At 38.5% G+C, this 16,575-nt stretch overlaps 1 protein-coding gene across 3 annotated transcripts in view; it reads right to left on the reverse strand.

The window, feature by feature from the left end:
* Positions 1-16,575, reverse strand: part of MATN2 (matrilin 2) — a 64,121-nt gene that overhangs the window by 40,121 nt on the left and 7,425 nt on the right. For all 3 annotated transcript variants that reach the window (XM_056484096.1, XM_056484095.1, XM_056484094.1), the window contains exons 2-3: positions 14,699-14,860; positions 479-1,048 (exon numbers count right to left, since the gene is read on the reverse strand). In XM_056484096.1, the coding sequence (XP_056340071.1) occupies positions 479-1,048; positions 14,699-14,825 (697 nt within the window). In that variant the 5' untranslated portion in view covers positions 14,826-14,860. The remainder of the gene's footprint in view (positions 1-478; positions 1,049-14,698; positions 14,861-16,575) is intronic.

A 16,575-nucleotide genomic window follows, 5' to 3' on the forward strand; every position in this document is an offset into this window, starting at 1 on the left:
TATTTAAAATAGATGGAATATAAAATCTTCCAGTCACAAGGCATATACAGAAATTATTCTTTGCATAGAATTAGTATGTAAGCTTTGGAAGAGAAATCCTTGGACTCTCAAGACTATTTAAATAACTGAATGACTGTTGAGCAGTTTAAATTTTCACTAATAAGGGAGATCACATTTAAAATTAAGAGATGAAAAAAACTTATCTAATATTCAAACAGCAAAGATCATAAATTTATTGCTATTATGCAATAAATAGGAAAATCATTATATGTGTGTTTGCCTACCTGCTTATGACCACGAGTGAATAAATCACATTTTATGGCACTTAAGAGTAGCATGAGTTTTCCCCACATGTGTGACTCTGGATGTTGTTTGGCTAATCTCCCTTCAATACATATGTTCTAACCAATAAGGTTTCATGTAAAAATTTATAATTCACTTTCATCTATGTATTAAAATCTATCGATGAAAATCTTACCACAAAGTTTAGTCTGGAAGGCAGAGGTCAGTGTTTCAATCTGACTGAAATTAGCAACCAGAAACACATGCTCTTCATGTGGTTCACTCCCAATGGACTTCAGAGTGTTCATATCCACTCTTCCCACTCCAATAGCAAAAATTAGGATTCCTGAGTTACGTGCTTTAGCAGCAATCTCTGCCACAGGATCCTGAGGTCTCCCATCTGTCACTATCATGATAATTCGCGGCACATTCTGCCTCAGAGGCCGAGCCCCCTCTGTCTCTGCAAACGCGATGTTCACTGCGTACTGCAGAGCCAGCCCGGTCATGGTGCCGGTGGCCAGGTGCATCATCCTCCTCACTGCCCTCTCGATGTCCTGCTTCCGCCTGAAGGTCTTCAGGGAGAACTCCTGCTTGACGGTGCTGCCGTACTGGATCAGGCCCACGCGTGTGGCATCAGGGCTGATGTCCAGAAACTGCAAGATGGCCAAAATGAACTCCTTCACTTTCTCAAAGTCGTAATGGCGCACACTGCGGGAGCTGTCAATGATGAAAACAAGGTCCAGCTGTTTGTTGTTGCAAGTGTTTTCTGAAATGAAAATGCAAACAAAAATACTTTACAAGTTCAAAAGGCAAATAGGTTCGGTTTTACTGTCTAAACAAACACTCTGACAAGTGCTGTGAAAATTCAGGAAAAATAGGAGATGCCACAATGAATCCTATTTGGATAATATAAATTTGTTCTCCAGTAAAATAACAAAAACTGCCTAATTCTTGATCATTATATGTAATGTTGTGTGTGTGTATGTGTATGTCTGTGAGGTAAGTGCCCAGAATGGTTAATTGCAGTGCAATTGTGAGATAGAATCACAATCAGAGAGTAACCTGGGTTGGAAAGGACATTAAAGATCATGTAGTTCAACCCCTCTGCCATGAGCAAGAACACCTTCCACTAGACCAGGTTTCTCAAAGCCCCATCCAACCTGGCCTTAAATATTGCCAGGGTTGGCACATCCATAACTTCTCCGGGCAACCTGTTCGAGTTAAGGATTGCTTTCCTTTATCTAGTCTAAACCTGGCCTCTTTTAGTTTATTATTAGTTCATTACTTCTTGTCCGACCACTACATGCCCTCGTCAAATGTCACTTTTCAGGTACTTGTCAGTTTCCCTGTTGTGTCATTGTTGAGATTTTGACCTGATTCCCCATGCAAGGTGGAAATCCTCTATGAATAGTTAACCAATTATTTAAGCGCGCTGCACTGTGATGGTTTGTGTGGCAGGGCCCAAGAATTTAGAAATCTAATACTGTCACAAGACAGGGGGTTGTTTCATTAGAAGCAGGGAAAACAGAACACAAAGAAATCGGTTAATTGCACTGACTGCTAAGAGATGTGAAGGAACTGATTTCCTTTTCAAGGAAGTTGGCAGTAAAACAGCACTTTGCATGTACAAAGTACTGTTCTCAATGATGTGAATTGCAGCTGTGAGTGCTCAGCAGTTGTACAAATCAAATATAATGATTTCAAACATGTAATTAATACCCATCTGGGGAAAATTTCATGTATTGGACTAGCTCAGCATCACAGAGAAATCCTATGGTTGCATCAGAGAGAAAATCCTGTTGTCTACAGTGGCATTCCACTTGCCAATAAAAAACTCACACTGAACACTCCCTGAAATCAATGCCAGCCATCAGAAGTCTTATTTTCCAGGAGTCACAGAAGCAGAAATATTACGGACAGAGTATGTCTGCATCTGACAATGGCACAGATGGGCAGGCCAAGCTATGGGGGATAGCAGCAGAAGTGAAGGCTGACTGCCTTCAAGGCATCCTACAAGCTTTCTGGGACCCTGGGTATGTCCTCTGGCTTCTGCTCAGCATCCTTTCCTGAAAGAATATGAGAAATACGAGACACATGCATGAGTTGCATGACGAGAATGGATAGGGACTGACCACTCACAGGAAGCCAGCACATGGCAGGCTTGAGGCAAATCTGCGAGGTGAACTATCAGAAGACAGCATATGGAAAAAGATTAAAAGGACTTTGATGGGATGCTGATGAATATAAATCAACAGAGATTTAATGTATGTACTAAAGACTCCTCCAAATCCCTGAGTCACAAAAGCATTGCAGTTCAGGGAATAACTGCAGGTGGCATTTTCTTGTTCTTAAACTATTCCACATGCATCTACCTTTGACCTCTGTCAGACACAGAACATAGGGTTAGATAGACCTATAGTTTCAATCATTGTGTCTGCTCATCCTCTTAAATTCCTCTGGCTATGAATAAACCTGTGAGGTTGTTAGTTGTGTCTGTATGCCTGGCTTGAAAGATTGAAGATGTCAAGAATGCTCATCCGACTGCAGTGGCATCCTCATTTTACTAAGATGAGACACCCCTAATCAGTAGTTTCCCTTACTGCCAAACTCAATTCAATTCCCAGTGCACTGTCATCCATCTTATGCAGTGAATGAGGCAAATGTTTGGTGGAAAAGTAGTGTTTGACTGTATAATCAAAGGTCAAATCATACTGCACTAGTACAAGTGGGCCGACCAAGGGCTCAGCTGGAAAAACGTCTGACTGTAGACTGTCCTTTAAACAAGTTTGCTTTTGACTGCTGACGAAACTCATCATGCACTTCTGCCAAGGCAGGGGGTGAGAAAGATGCCAGTTTTCACTCGTTAGCTCAGAAGCCTCTTTCATAGATTACCAGGAACATTTTTTGGCATAGAATAAAAATGCTCTTTAATGACAAAAATGACTGCCTGGATTTATTCATGTGCAGTCTAGAGTATGGCTTTATTCATAAGCGTAGGAATATGCTCGAGTTGCTTATTCTTTCAAAACCAGAGCAGGTTGAATATAAGCCAAGCTGAGCAGCAACAAAATTCCAGTTCTAATGGGATACAGCTATCCTGACAACTATTTTCCACCTTATTATCTTCATTATAATTATCCTTATATACATAAAAAAAACACGAACTGTCTTTGCTAATATAGCATGAATGATTCCAGCAATACAAAGATAATGCTAAGTTATAATTTGTGGGAGCAGATCAAGAGGAAAGAAGGATAATTACAGAAAAAAAGGCTAAGAATATGTGTGTGCATATGAGGGGATGGGCAAATATGAGAGAAGGGTAAAATGGCTGCTATTTTATTCCCCTTAAAACATTTCAGCACTGATTCACTAAAGGTAAATAATTTGTTTCTGATTGCCTTCTATGATGAAATGACTGCCCAGGTGGATAAGGGGAGAGCAAGGGATATCGTCTATCTCAATTTCAGCAAGGCTTTCAATGCTGTCTCTCACAACATCCTCACAGGGAAACTCAGGAAGTGTGGAGTGTGCGAGTGGATAGAGAGGTTGTTTGACAACTGGCTGAACAGCAGATCCGAGTCCTAATTAGTGGCACGGTTGGAGGCCCATGACTAGTGGATCACTAGTGGCCCATCACTACCAAGGTTCAGTACCAGTCCCAATACAAAAATTTTGTTTAACTTTCCACCAATAACTTGGATGAAAGTGCAGAAGCCTCCTCAGCAATTTCCCTGACAGCACAAAGCTGGGAGGAATGGCTGATAGCTCAGAGTGCTGTGCAGCCCTTCAGAGGGACCCGACAGAGATGGGCAGAGAAGAACCATCTGAAATTCAACAGAGGGGAATGCAGGGGAATAACCTGGGGAGGAACAACCTGCACCAGTACAGGTTGGGGGTGCCCTGCTGGAAGCAGCTCTGCAGAGAAGGATCTGGGAGTCCTGGAGGACAATGAAATGTCCATAAGCTGGCACTGTGTCCTTATGGTCAATAAGGCCAAAGGTATCCTGGGGTGCATTAGGAAGATCACTGGCAGCAGGTTAAGGGAGGTGATCTTGCCCCTCTACTCAGCCCTAGTGAGGCCACACCTGTGTCCAGTTCTGGGCTACAAAGATCCTGAGGGGACTGGAGCATCTCTTAGGAGGAAAGGCTGAGGGAGCTGGGCCTGTTCAGAGAGGACTGAGAGGGGACCTCACCAGTGTCTATCAGTCTCTGAAGGGAGGGAGCCAAGAGGATGAACCAGGCTCTTGTCCATGGTGCCAGGCAATAGGACAAGAGGCAATGAACAGAAATTGATGCACAGAAAGTTCCACCTGAACATGAGGAAAACCTTCTTTATTTGTGTGGGTGCACTTGAACAGGCTGCCCAGAGATGCTGTGGTGTCTCCCTCACTGGAGATACTCAAGAACCATCTGGACACAATCCTTTCCATGTGCTTTGGGATGGCCCTCCTTGAACAGGGAGGTTGGACCACATGGCCCACTGTGCTCCTTTCCAACCTTACTTGCTCTGTGATTCTGCAAAAACAAGTCAAAACTACAGCCATGGTGTTGAATCTTTTTAATATGAATATAAAGATTTGGATCCCAGTCTGAAGAGATTAATTTTTCTATTCTGAAGTCTTGAATGAATCTTGGTGGGAAAAAGCCTGGAGAGCCTTGGTGGATAGTACTACCAGAACCAGATCACATTGTGCTGAATTACTTTAGAAAAATCTATTAAGTAGAATGAAACACAATATATTTCAAAACTGCTTTGACCAGCAAACTTCAATCTATAGAAATACCAAGCATTTCCAAATTAAGATGTATTTAAAATCTTTGTCTTCTGATTTGGTATTTTTTAAAATTTAAATTTAAATGGATTTTTTAAAAACTCTGTACTTTGTAACGTTGATTTAACTTGGGCTCAGTGAAAAATAAAATTTAACTCTTCTACAGATAAAAATTGTAAATGACAGTTACAGTGATGCCACCTTTGGAAAAACAACAATGCAAGGAAATTTCAGTTCTACTGGGAAGAACCCAGCTGGGATCCAATTACTGAGAGATACATAAAACAAAGCTTAAAATAATATTGAGCATCTTAATTTCCTCTGGAGCTGAAAATTTAGTTAAATCATTTTATCTGATGACTGCAGGTTTCCTTCTATTCCTTTCTCAAAGCAAATTATGCTCAGCCTGCTTTGGCTTTGACAAAGCTCACAGTGCTTTGATTTTGCTCACCCACCCAGGGTCTGTGTCTGAGACTGTGTTTCTATCATCTCATATTTCACTAATGTTTCATTCCCTTAATACAACTAAAGTAGCACTAGGGAACTTTCTTGGGCATTCAAATTGACTCTTCTAGGCTGCTAAATCATTAGAACAGCCCTTAATATTGTTGCCTGAGGACAGTTCACATTTTCTCAAGCAGTCCTCAGGCATGATAAGGAAAGCAGCATGAGCCAGGTCTCCATCCTTTGTGGATGGTCCTTTATGACTCCTTAATGACTTCTTTCTTTTTCTTAATCTAGATATTACTTTTTTGGTTATGTAGGTCTTTATCCTAATAGAGGAGAATGGATAAATGTTAAAGAAGGCTATTGCTGTATGCAAAGCAAAAGGAGGTTAGCTCAATTTGGTAAACACTACAGCAAAGTTTAGACATTGAAAATGTAATTTATAACATGTAAATATTAGCTCCATGAAGATGTTGTTATAGAGTATGACAGTTCAAGCAAAACGGAAGGATTAAATCAGTTAAGAAAAACTGAGATCATTGAATAATTATTGCCTCAGCAGGCTTTAATGGTAATTTTAATATTTTGGGGTTTTTAGCTCACTTCACAGTAATGCATATACAAAAATTACATGTCCTGTGACACTGCCAGCAGTAACACCAGGTTTATTTTTAGATTTTATCTTTGAGTAACAGAACAAGTCTTCACTCAAAATTAAACAAAAAGGGGAGAAATTTTTTCTCCCTGTTAGCATACTTTACAACTTCTTCCTAAATGTCTCCTTTCTTTACCATTTTATTATTTCATTTTCCCTCAAGCCCTCAATATTACTTGCCCATCTTCTTCTTATAATTTCTTTTCTTGTAAATTTTGCATAACTCCTACAAAATTTGTTAAAAGATACATGAAGTTGCTGGTGTAAAACATTTTTTTTATTAAAGTCCAGAATTCTGGTTTTCCCTAGCTAAAGATCCAGCCAGAAAGATTGTGTTTGACATGTTCTCAGGTAATTCCAAAAGATTTCCTAGTTATCAAGAAGGTTTAATATTCTTGCTATAAAATTATACGAGTAAAGAGCTGCCAAATTTCTAATTCATTCATAAACATATCAAGTGCAAAATGCTTTGTGAAACACATTTCATGATTGTGATTGTCTCACTAGAGACTTATTCCAAGCACCAAGAAGTGCTTGGAATAACTGCTCTTCTTCATTTATTCTTTGCAACATTTTGAGCAAGTTAGCTTCCACTCCTTTTGAGTGTTTTTGATTTTAATTCAAAGATGGATGTGGTACATTTCAGATACAATCATACCTAGTGCCTGAAGTAAACATTAGAAACTGCTCAATACCCCTTTCCTAGAACACATACATGCTGCACTTGGTTCTGCAGGTGATGCCACCTCTTCCTAGCTCTGGGACAGGTCGTGGATCCAGACCTGCTCCTGTAGTCTCTGGCTCCATCCTTGCTCTGAATCTTTTCCCCAAACACACAGGCCTATGGCCCTAACCCAAACATTCATTATGAGTTTGGCAGCTCACCCATTTTTCCTTACAAATTTCTTCATCTGGGAACAATCTCTAAATGGAACACAGCCTCCAGACATTTCTTTATTGCCTCTGACAAAATCTTTTCTGAACTTCCAAAATTTCTGTGAGAACTGTACAACAGGAGGCTCTTGTCCAGAGATTTCCTTTCCTTCTACATGCAAATGCTTCATTATTGGTCACTGCAGGAGGGTATATTACTTTGTTCTTATTTCACCTCACTATTTCTATTCCTTCCCTGTCATGCTTTTCAAAACAACAAGGTCATTATTAATACAAGTCTCTCCAAATCCAGAGTGCCAGAACTGACTCCTTGTATTTCTTCATTTCTTTACCAATACTGGTGCTCCTCTGGTATGAAGCCAAAGTATGGTATAGGGATAGTCTCAACTTTCTTAGTTCTTTCTGCATATTTCAGCTGTTCTAAGACAGAAACTGTTGGGTTTCCTGACAGGAGTCAAACCTGCTTTCATAGTCAGGAGGACCAGGGAGCAGGTTGTTTTCCTTGCAGGCAGTGGAACACCTGGACAGAGGGATAAAGTATCCCGATATCCTCACACACGGCAACAAGAAAATCTACCCACCACTTCCCGACAGAAACAAATGTTACATGCTCTCAGCTAAGGATAGCTTACACCCATGAGAGATGAGGAATTCATTTTCTGAGCCACGACGGAGAAACTCGTGGTACACACAGTAATGTTACTTTGCATCCTGTTCCCACAAGCATTTACTCTGCTGTGACTATCTTTTCCTGCACTCACCTGTAAAACACCAAATCACAATCAATATGAAAAAGATGACTGCATGGGAGAAGGTGATCTTTGTACTTTCTCCTTGAAGATCTGAGACTCCTAACTTGCCTGAGCTACTTAGGGTGCTGTTGGAAGGACACAGAAATTATTAGAGAGAGAACAGAAAGAATGGAACAGATAGTAAACAACTGTTAGAAGCAGCATAGAAAATATAGGAAAAAAATCTGACCATACTGAATTTTTGGTGTCCTGCTTTCAGGACATTAGCTTAACATTTTAAAAACTCCTATCCATACTTTTTTTTAAAGTTGCCCATGCCTTTGTTTACGGGGAAAGCTGTTAGCAACCTCAACATTACTCATTGATCAGCTGACCTGAAGCCACATATTTCTATCTATTGGTAACAGTCTAAGTAATAGATTCTTTTCCAGAACAAATTCAGAAATAGCATGAAGAAATAACACTGTATACCATTCCCTCCTGCCTCCCAAAACATGTGGGACATTGTAAGTGTAGAAGAAAAGATTACAGGTAACCTCACCCTCAATAAATCACAGTTGTACTAATTACCAAAGAAGAGGAATTGCCTTGCCCTTAATGGGTTGCAGCTGTGACTAATAAAGGTAAGTGTGACAAAAGGGGTGTCTTGGAGGCTGAGGGCCTGGAAAAAGAGGACCTTGAGGAGCCCTGAGGAAAAAGGAATGCTCCAGAGAGACACAAAGAAGAGTATTGCTGCTGTGGGATCTCTGCAGTCTGAGTCTGAGTCTGATGGAGTCAGAGCCTGCAGTCAGTCTGCAGCTGGACCCTACAGCAGGAGCTTGCTGTAGTCAGAGTCAGGATAGCTAATCTGTAAAGAAGAATAAACTGAGACCCTTTCCATGCTGTTGAATGAGAGCCTGTGTCTTGGCTCATTTTTCTACACCTAACGAGAGGTCTGCTGCAACAGGACATCATGTCCACTGGTGAAACAGCAGTTCTTCCACTTCAGCAGCACTTAAATAAGATGGTGTCTTCGAGGTTCCAAAGTAACTTAAGGTATGTTTTCTTCATCCACAATACTGTCTGATTACACACTCATGCCTATGAGATGCTCCTTAAGTCATGTAAATACTGTTTCCATTATTTTCAAGTTAAATTTGCACAGATGTACCTTTTTAATTAAGAAGGCAAAGTGCTCAAAATGAAGTCAAAACCAGCACACTTCTGAATATCAGAATATTCTGAATTCTTTCTTTTGGCCTGATTTTTCTTCAAGACATAATACATAAAGGAGGCTTTGAACTCCTTGAGAATATACTCAAAACAACAGGTTTTTTTACTCACAGTAATTATTGTCAAGGCAAACTCTTTTAAACAGAAATGGTATTTCACAGTAATTTGTGGGGGTTGTAGCAAACAAATTCAGAAATACAAAGATCCCTTGATATTTAGTTCATGACTCAGTTTTTCTGTAACAGCAGATATTCTTGTATCTTGTGGAAAAATTACAAATTACCTTAAAAAGAGGGAAAATAAGAAAAAAATGCTGGGGGCAAATGAAAATAAGGAAGGAAAAAGCCTTGTTACAGGAAATGCATATAAAGAAATATAATAAAATTTCTTTTGATGCTGGAAATGGAATTATGTTCCATATAACTTAAATTACAGAAATACTCATAAGTAGCTTAAAAGTGAATGTGATTTTGATACATGAAAATTAATAATGAGTACTAAATACAAGAGTTGGCAAGCAGAATGTTGTTCTGTGGTCAAAAGCTGCTAGCACAAACCAGAATCCAAACTTTCTGATCTCCATGATAATTGGCTGCAGATGAGCATACTCAGATTAGGACATAAATCCCTGAGGTCTGTCACAGTCCCAGCTAGTCCTCATGGCTCATTATCAGGGGCTGTTTAAGGGATAACAGCTGCTGCAGGGAGCAACTGGCTGGGCAGGAATATGGCTGCTGGTCAGATCTCTCTTTCTCAGACCACAGGGCCTCTGTTGGGGCTGGGGAGTAACAACCTCAGCACAAACTGAGCTACCAAGCCTCAAAGCCACAGAGAAAGGGTGCTCTACTGTGCAAAAACCCCAGAATCAGAAAAAACAGCTACTGTTGGTGAGAGGCCAACAGCTGAGAGATTAAGATGAAAGTTGAAGTTTTGAGAGTCAGCATAAAGTTCATGGGTGACCTCTCTGCTATTGAAACAAGAATTACTGGGAAGCAACACACCATTGCTAATATTGCCTTGAGGCACAAAGATTGCAGTATGTATCTGCAAACCTCAGAAGGATGAAACAGGTGATTTTGCAGGCTGTAAAACGCTTTGCTTGCTCTCTTTCCAAACACAATATATTTCTAGTCATATGGCAACTTTGTTTTGAATAGAAAGCTGATAGGTAAATGTATAGGTATTTGATTTCTCTGTATCCTTACAAAAGCTTGGCTAGGATTGTGCTTATATTTTAACTAATTGTGGTAATTCAAAAGATGTAATTTGCAACCACTTCCTCCCCTCATCTGCTGCAATGAAGAGTTTTCATCTCCCCCAGTACTATACCAGTACAATATGTCTTATACATGATGAAGTTACTGTGACATAATTCTCATTTTAATTGCAATACAGACTTCAATTACAACAATTCTTCTTCCTAACAGGATTATGTCTGAGGACATAAAACTTGGTAGAGTTGAATTTATGTGAAGAAATAACACATACACACGTACTTTGAGGCTGTGAATTAATTTCTTACAGCAGAAAGCATCCTACATTGGCTCAACAGGCCACATAGGTAGAATTTAGAGATCTCTGGTCAGCTCTTACTGTATAAATATACAATGAATTAAACTAAAACTAAACAGGAATCTTATCTGCGCTCCACAGAAGCATCATAGGCTGGGCTCACTTTTGTCACATACTTTCACCTCTGATTTCCTGCTAAAATAACTTGGAATGTTTAACCTGATAATGCTTTAAGCCCTAAAGTTACATACATTCAAGTTTAAGAACTGGGCTGGATATAAAAGTCTTTGGATTAATTTTAACTGGCTGTAGCAAGTGATTCATAACCTTAGCGAGTGCTCTGTGTAGTTCTTATTATTTTATATTATTAGTGGAATCATACATATACAAGCAAGAGAAAAATCATTGTATATTTTGTTGCAAAATATAATTTAATGCTGATGGGGCATTTGTGTTTTGCAGCAGCTTCCACTGAACAGAAGCCAAGTACATTTCCTTCTTGGCCTCCTTTCCCCTGTTTTAATTTTGTAGAGTATCAGTTAATTTTTTTTTTGTTTCTTCTGGTATTATGTAATATCTAAAGGAATGCCCCCTAAATTAGCTTTTCTCCTTACACAGTTAATTTCAAAATCATGTAGCTGCATGTTTCATATACCTAAGGAACAGAAAGAATATTATTGTTTAGAATAGTATTCTAGATTCTAGCTTTTACTGAATCTTCTTCAGCAAAAACCCCCACAACTTCAAACACCAAAAATGCACTACACCTTGCAAGGACTGGAAACATGTTGCTTCTAGACATGAAATCTGCTGAAGGGTGCTGTGGACCTCTCACTGGCCTTGCAAACATAGTGTAGAAATCACCACTCTGGGCAACTGACCCTGCTCTTCATCAGTCTGTTTAGGCACAGAAGTCCATTTCATTATATCTGAAGGGAATCAGCTAGTCTAACAGATATTTTATCTTTATAGCTATGTAGCAAGTATACCACTGCTTTTCTTTAGAAAAAACTAAAATATTATTTTCCTCCTGCAAATCAGGATAAGCCCAATCTGATCCAAACTCTGGAGCAAAGTAGTGATGTGGGGACAAAGAAGGCAAAATTTAGTTCCTATGTCAGACAAGGGGAAAGGTGACTGCTACCTGCTACAGAAAAGAGAAACTGACTGTCCTACATCTTTCTGCTTCCCAAGATCTTGCACAACTATGGAAACAATTATTTAAAACATAAATATGTCTGTATGAAAACAACATTTCCAGAAATATAATACAAACTCTTTTGTTACTTGAAATACATGCATATCTAATATGCTGCAAGAAAGATTAAGAAAATGTTAGATGTTAATTAATTTGGAACAATTGACAAGTTTTTAATACTTGGAAGTCTGACTCTGTGTCTATTAAAAGGAAAACCTGCAAAGTAGTTTGGCTTTGAAGGGCCACATAGTGAGAGTTCCAAAAGCTCTATTTTCAATAGATCCTTGAACAAAATACTTTTGCTCTTTCACAGAAATTACTAACTATAGTAATAACCATTTTAAACAGCAATTAGCAATACAAAGACCTGCCAAATTAAAACAACATGCACTGAGATTAAGTTGAAAAATTGAGGAAGAAAAACATATCCTTTCAGACACAGGTCAGTCCTTCAGAAGATTGCTACAATGTACAGGCAATTAGACTTGACAAAATTAAGAAATCTATGAAGTATTAGTGCATGACTGATGAAAAATTAAATCCTCCTAAACTTGAATCTCAAAGTGCTTTTCTCTCTATATAGACAATCCCATAGATTTTTTTCATCCATTCCATTTTATTTTTTTAACTTGTCAGTCTCCTAGAACAATGACTTTTACTTCTGTACTTGGACATTACTGGTATTTTTACCAGTAAATAGTTATCACAGCAGTACACTTTTGTTTTTAAAATTATGAAAAGAAGAAAAAAGGAATAAGATTATTTTAATACTGCTGTACTTACATAGCATAAACTTTCATTTTAGTCCTGAAAAAAAGCCTTCTATCAAAAAAAAAATCCAACCCCAACCTTAATTTTTATTACTTTTCCAGGTTCCTGTTGGTTCCTTGTAGCTATTTTGCTCCTTTTTGCCTGCCAAGCTAGTCTTTGCACAACAGCAGCAATTGTCATCACCACCACTCCTTATAATATGCATACTATATAGAATTTGACAACTTCTAATCCCTGTTAAGTTGCTGGAATTCTGGAGTGATTTTATTAAGTCTGTTATTTGGTGTCACTGAGATCATGTTTTGGCCCTGTTCTTTCTCATGCCACTTGAGGAACACTCAACTTTCCAGCACAGTGGCACTTTACACATTCTGTTCTTTATAGAGAGGCATGTTTTTTTAGCATGCCAATGTTTCTATACATTGCTGCACACAAGCAGGTGACCTAATTTCTTGAAAAAGAATGCAAGGCTCAAGAGTCTGACTCCAAACTGCCACGTACTTCCATGGGCTGGATCAGAGAACGTTCCAAGTTTTTTGCATCATTTAATGTCTTGAAAAGGCTCCTTTGGCCAGCTGTTTGCATCCTGCACATGACAAACTGAGAAGGGAACCAGTGGTTTCCAAATGCAGGGACCAAAAATCTCCTGGCTTTTGAAAGAATAAATAAATAATTAAAGCTACACATATTGATTTCTATTGAATGCTAAAGTCTTTCTGATATTTTCCACTATTGAAATTTGAAAGACAGGCTATAAAAGGAATTTTAAAAAATCACAGGGAAAATGGCAACTGAGAAATGTGACACTTTCAGTTTTTCCACATAAGACCTTGCCTCTCGAGTCATTTTCTAGAGAGATGGGCAGTTTATTTCTTAAAATAGTAAGTTCACTTAAGGTATTTGCTAGGAACCCTAAAATATAACCACATTTTAGAATTTAGAACTTTAGAAAATTTGAGATTCTTGTTAAGTAGGGTGTGAATGTGGGTATTTCTCTTTGTTGTTATCTTTATTTATTTATTTATTTATTTTTTTAAGTTAGGTCTCCAGAGCTGTGGTTTTCAGCTTTCAGTGACAGAACCCCAAGTATTCCAGGATCTATTAGTTTTGAGGAAGATGAATAAGAAATGGAAATCTGTTGTTTTTGTTTCAAATTTGTCCTATTGGAATTGAAACCGATGTTTTTAAGTTAACAGATTGTCAATGGTACTTTATGGAGTTTTACATCATTTAAAGGATTACATTTTATTTAGACAAGAGTTTCACTGATGCAATGGTGCTCTCCTCTCTGTCACCCATTCTCCCATATCCTTCCTTTCTTCTTCTTTCATCCCAATGTATCTTCTGCAGGACTTTTCACATTTCTCATGTTCACTTGGGTTAGGCAACATTTATGGAGTCCATTTACCATCTCCCAGAGGCTGGAGAGAGGCATCTGATGAGATCTACTACTGATGTGAATCATTAATCCCTAATGATAGGCTGTGTCCAAACCCCATCCATGCTGTGTTTTCCTAACCTGATAATTACTTTAAACAATTAGCAAAAGACAGTTATTCTAAGTTAACTAACAAACTGTTAGGAAATGAAAAGGTTGACTGCTTGATGCACAGGTGATGACTAACAACAGAGAGATGAACCTTATGTTTCAAAATGTGACAGCCCACAAGCTGACACTGATACATCCTGTCTTAAGATTTTTGGCAAAAGAAGAAAAAATCAGCTCATTATAAAAAATTGTTCATTATAAAATAAGATACTCATTATAAATAAATCTGACAAAATAAAGGGGTTATCATCAAGTAAAGATTTCAATATCCACAGATTTCCATTCCATCAACTTTATGCACATTACACACATATAGACAGCTAAAAGTCTCATTTGACAGAACCTCCATGGACCAGCGTGTATTTTCTCTAAATGCTGAAAATAAAATTGTTCCTTCTTTTTTTCAAGCCAACAGTTCAGTAGCAAATATTTATTTTGTATCACTTAATCTGGTACCCCAAAAGTAAATACCTTCTTTCAACAGCTGCTACCTGGTCAACAAACTTTACCACATACTTGCTGACAAATGAAAATCTCGTTTTAATTATAAACTAATTCGGCCAAGGTTTGGCCAGCTGCTTATGACTTTTATCATTTGTGTTTGAGACAGCTTTTGGTAATAGTGTTTGGGGTATTTTGTGTGTAACTTACCCAATAGAGACTGTGTGTTAACATCTCTTCTTTGGGTGAAATGTCTTCCAGAGAGATCTTTTGCTGTGACAGTGGAAAGCAGAGTGTGTGCAAATAGCAGAAGGAAACACGCAATCATTTTCTTCATCTTCACAAAACAGAGGGACACACAAGGATGTAAAACTGCAAGAGAGGAGAGAAGGAGGTAAGTTCTTTGATTACATAAAAAAATGCATTCCAGCACATCAGTGACCCAGCAGCATTGCTTCCATCTATCACATACAAACAGACACACTGGCACTGAATAATACCTACAACTTCAAAAATACAGTTTACATAATAACATAGCAGTAGGCAGTCTCTGTATAGCATTTCTAAATATTGTTAGTTGAAGTCCATAGTTAACATTGACAACAATTCATAATAATCAAGTATTTTTAAAGCAAGAAAAGGAAGTTTGTTTCACTCAGCCTGTCAGCATAAACAGCTTTGAGGAAGACAAATATATTTTTGTTATTCCACTCAGTGCATCTTTGCAATTTTTTTCAGAAGTTTAATGGTTCCTGTAGTCTGAGGGACTCTTGCTTCAGAAAATCTTGGAGAATTAAAATAGAAGAAAATATACTTCAGAAACAGCAACTATAAACATGAATATGATTACTTTACAGAAGACAGTCCGTGATTGCTAACATGAAGGTAACAGTGAAAGATTAATCTTGTTTACAGGAATAGACTCCTGAGGACTGGAAAGGAGCTTGCCAGAGGTTCTGGAGAAATTTTATCATACATAAGAACAAATTGACAGGCAAAATTCCTATGTTAAGAGTTGATTCCTGACCAGGAACTTGTTAATGCACCATGAAAAGCCATGGCTCACTCTGCCACAAACAGAAAACAAAGATTGACATGCTAGAGACTCATTTTCTGGCTGTTTTCCCCATTGTTGGCTTCCTCAGACTGAGACTCCTTCTGCCCTCCCCCAAACCTTTATTGTGGTTGAGAGCATCCCACAGGAGCTAGACTCAGTCTTGGAAGTGGGTGGTATGATGAAACTTAGTAAAGAGCTCCCCTAGGTGTGCAAGACATGGATAGAACCACCCACTTTTATAACAAAGAACTGTTTTAACTGAATCTGAATGGAACTTCTGAAGCAAATTTTAACAGTTAATTCTTGGTGATGTAACTAAGACTTGAAAACAATTTTAACAGGGCCCTAAACCTGATAAGCAGACATGTAACAGAAGGCAACTAAATGCTTCAGGTCTGAAAGATAATTAATTTTCTTTCCTACCATGAGCTATTCACTGGCAGAGAGGAAAATTCAGAATAAATATTTTTCCCTCTAATAAAGATATTTTGTTCATTATTTTTCAGTCTTTCCCATGCAACATTATACATAATGCATTTTTCTGACTATCAACTTACTTTTCCTTTTGTATATCGTACTCAGCAGCCCTAAATGCAGACACAGTGTTCTGGTGCATATGCCAAAATGAGTCTTTGCACTCAAAATGCTCAGCCTTACTTCAGTGTTCAGTACTATCCTGTAATGGGCAATACATGATTTAATGACATTCAAATTGGGGAAGAGATGGAAATAGCTGGTATTTATAAAAATGGCCACAAAAAAAATTAAATTTCTGGGCATCTGGATGGTATTATTGCTAGAGTTTTTCCAGTGTTCAGAAACAGATGCACACTGGAAACAGCACACACCAGTAGAAATGGGACTGCATTTCACTGGAGGCAACGGTTGTTACATCTGCAGATCACCAATCCCAGGTCTCTTAATTCCTCAGAACATCAACACAGACAGGGCTGTGCCAGGGGCTTCCTCTTGCTCAAGCCTGCCCATACAGCACATGAAGCAAATGGACCTCAAAGATATAAGCCAGTTC

This window comes from Oenanthe melanoleuca, chromosome 2 (genome assembly GCF_029582105.1).
Source record: "Oenanthe melanoleuca isolate GR-GAL-2019-014 chromosome 2, OMel1.0, whole genome shotgun sequence".
NCBI classification, from domain to species: Eukaryota; Metazoa; Chordata; class Aves; order Passeriformes; family Muscicapidae; genus Oenanthe; species Oenanthe melanoleuca.